At 46.0% G+C, this 2464-nt stretch overlaps 1 protein-coding gene across 1 annotated transcript; it reads right to left on the reverse strand.

Annotated features, from left to right (window-relative positions):
• Positions 1-266: 266 nt before the first annotated feature.
• LOC115779619 (phospholipase A2 inhibitor and Ly6/PLAUR domain-containing protein-like) lies at positions 267-2229 on the reverse strand. The gene is made up of 6 exons (XM_030728384.1): positions 2153-2229; positions 1831-1926; positions 1576-1743; positions 1339-1455; positions 847-1076; positions 267-347 (listed from the first exon to the last, which is right to left on the reverse strand). The coding sequence occupies exons 1-6, from the start codon at positions 2199-2201 to the stop codon at positions 267-269; spliced, it is 741 nt and encodes a 246-aa protein (XP_030584244.1). The 5' UTR covers positions 2202-2229.
• Positions 2230-2464: the final 235 nt, after the last annotated feature.

Here is a 2464-nt window from a genome sequence, read left to right on the forward strand (position 1 = left end):
AGCTGGGGCTGCGGTGGTAGCTGGGGCAGCTGTTGTAGCTGGGGCAGCGGTTGTAGCTGGGGCAGCTGTTGTAGCTGGGGCAACGGTGGTAGCTGGGGCACCGGTTGTAGCTGGGGCTGCTGTTGTAGGTCCAACGGTTGTAGCTCCAACGGTTGTAGCTGGGGCAGCTGTTGTAGCTGGGGCTGCGGTGGTAGCTGGGGCAGCTGTTGTAGCTGGGGCTGCGGTTGTAGCTGGGGCTGCGGTGGTAGCTGGGGCAGCTGTTGTAGCTATAGCAGCAGTGGTAGCTGGGGCAGCTGTGGTAGCTGGGGCAGCTGTGGTACTTGGGGCAACGGTGGTAGCTGGGGCAGCTGTTGTAGGTCCAACGGTTGTAGCTCCAACGGTTGTAGCTGGGGCAACGGTGGTAGCAGGGGCAGCTGTGGTAGCTGGGGCAACGGTGGTAGCTGGGGCAGCTGTTGTAGCTCCAACGGTTGTAGCTGGGGCAGCTGTTGTAGGTGGGGCAACGGTGGTAGCTGGGGCAGCTGTTGTAGCTGGGGCAGCTGTTGTAGGTCCAACGGTTGTAGCTCCAACGGTTGTAGCTGGGGCAGCTGTTGTAGCTGGGGCTGCGGTGGTATCCGGGGCAGCTGTTGTAGCTGGGGCAGGTGTTGTAGCTGGGGCTGCGGTGGTAGCTGGGGCTGCGGTGGTAGCTGGGGCAGCTGTTGTAGCTGGGGCAGCGGTGGTAGCTGGGGCAGCTGTTGTAGGTCCAACGGTTGTAGCTCCAACGGTTGTAGCTGGGGCAGCTGTTGTAGCTGGGGCAGCGGTGGTAGCTGGGGCAGCGGTTGTAGCTGGGGCAGCGGTTGTAGCTCCAACGGTTGTAGCTGGGGCAACGGTTGTATCTCCAATGGTTGTACCTGCTGCACTTGTAGCTGGGGTTGTGGTGGTTGTTGGTGCTGCAGTTGTTGTAGATGGAAAACACTTTGGTCCATCGATTATGTTACCAACGTTTTGCATGAAAGGCAGAGAACGCAGGCTCATAGCAGCTAGACACAGGTTTTTAGATGCACAGCCAAAAGCGGGAAAAATTTTGGCGTTGCTGTTCACTGTATTTTAAAAAGAAGAAACAAAAAATTGTAATAATTTCAACAGAATATTTTAATATGACAACATTCAGGGAATACCAAACAAGTAAGAGTATCTTAAAAGCATTTTAAAGTGTTCTGTTTGCTGACATCCAGTGTTGAAACTTTAAGCCTTTTTGCAATGACTTTCAGATTCCGTTCTTATCAGATGTTTCAAAAATGAAAATCAATTCCTTTTTGGTAGAGAAACCGATGATACAAATGATAGAATATAAAGACTCACTCATTGATTCAAAACATTGCTCCTCGACTCCCTGACATTGTAATGTAGAAGTGCATTGAGAGGTGGAGGGGTCACAAACATTACAAACTCGACCATTATTTGACTGAAGAGCAGGGGCTGAAACAGAAAAGACAATTTCATTTTAGAACAGAGAACATTTCAGCCAAAGTCAGAATATTGTTTCTTTTTTTATTATCTTGTTTTCAATAAGCCACTTTTTCATCAATTTATACTTACGAGCCAGAGTTTCTGAGTTGCAGTTATCAGTGTTGCAGCACATGGCAGATGCGAGAGCACTTTGAACACCCAGATTAACTGAAAATGTCTGATTCCCCGTGGCTAGACACAGGGAGGAAGATGCACATCCCTTGTAGATTTGTGTTACTGAAGTTCCAGATGAAAAAGCTGCAAATTCAAATTGCAGTTCATTAATGTTAATGGAAAACACACATAATTTGTAACTCACTGAAAAGTATCAGAAGATATGACTACCTAGAATTGTAGCTGTGACACACATCGTCTCTGAGGAACATGAAACTAGGTTTGAACAAGTTGCACTTGTGCTGTTTTGACACTGAAGGGCTCCAGCTGCACTCAGGAGAAGAGACAAAGCAATAATTATCACATTTAAAATATACAGTAATATACAGTATGTTTTAAATGTTTATATTGGCTACGACAGTAAGATTATAGTGGAGTAGATCCCACTGTATTAATTCGAAACAAAACAAAGAAACCAAATTATCCAAAATTAGAGAGAAAAATGTTTAAACTATGGTCTCTTTTACCTGGAGTATTGTTAGAGTAGATTTACCTGTGCTGGAGAGTGCCCAGAGGAGAATCAGAGAAGTGATCAATTTCATCCTGATGAACAGGTCAGTACTGTGGATTAGTTTCCCTGGACTGTGATACTAAACCTGAGGAGCACCAGTACACTTTATATAATGAACAGGATTGGGTGTGTATACATTTTTATAGCATGAATATTCAATCATCTCCTCTTTCATCAAATTACTGTGGCAGCACTCCTTACCACACCTTTTCTCAACTCAATTTTAAAAAGTGCATCACAACAAAAGAGGGAAAACAATTTCCCAAAAATGGTATGAGAAAGATTCCCTTTAGC

This window comes from Archocentrus centrarchus, chromosome 4, assembly GCF_007364275.1.
Source record: "Archocentrus centrarchus isolate MPI-CPG fArcCen1 chromosome 4, fArcCen1, whole genome shotgun sequence".
NCBI classification, from domain to species: Eukaryota; Metazoa; Chordata; class Actinopteri; order Cichliformes; family Cichlidae; genus Archocentrus; species Archocentrus centrarchus.

Coding starts and splice junctions, on each gene's coding strand:
- LOC115779619 (XM_030728384.1), bottom strand. CDS start 2,201: ATGAAATTGATCACTTCTCTGATTCTCCTCTGGGCACTCTCCAGCACA. Junction 1,927..2,152: donor CTGGGCACTCTCCAGCACAG/GTAAATCTACTC, acceptor TCCTGAGTGCAG/CTGGAGCCCTTCAGTGTCAA. Junction 1,077..1,338: donor GCAATGTTTTGAATCAATGA/GTGAGTCTTTAT, acceptor TTTAAAATACAG/TGAACAGCAACGCCAAAATT.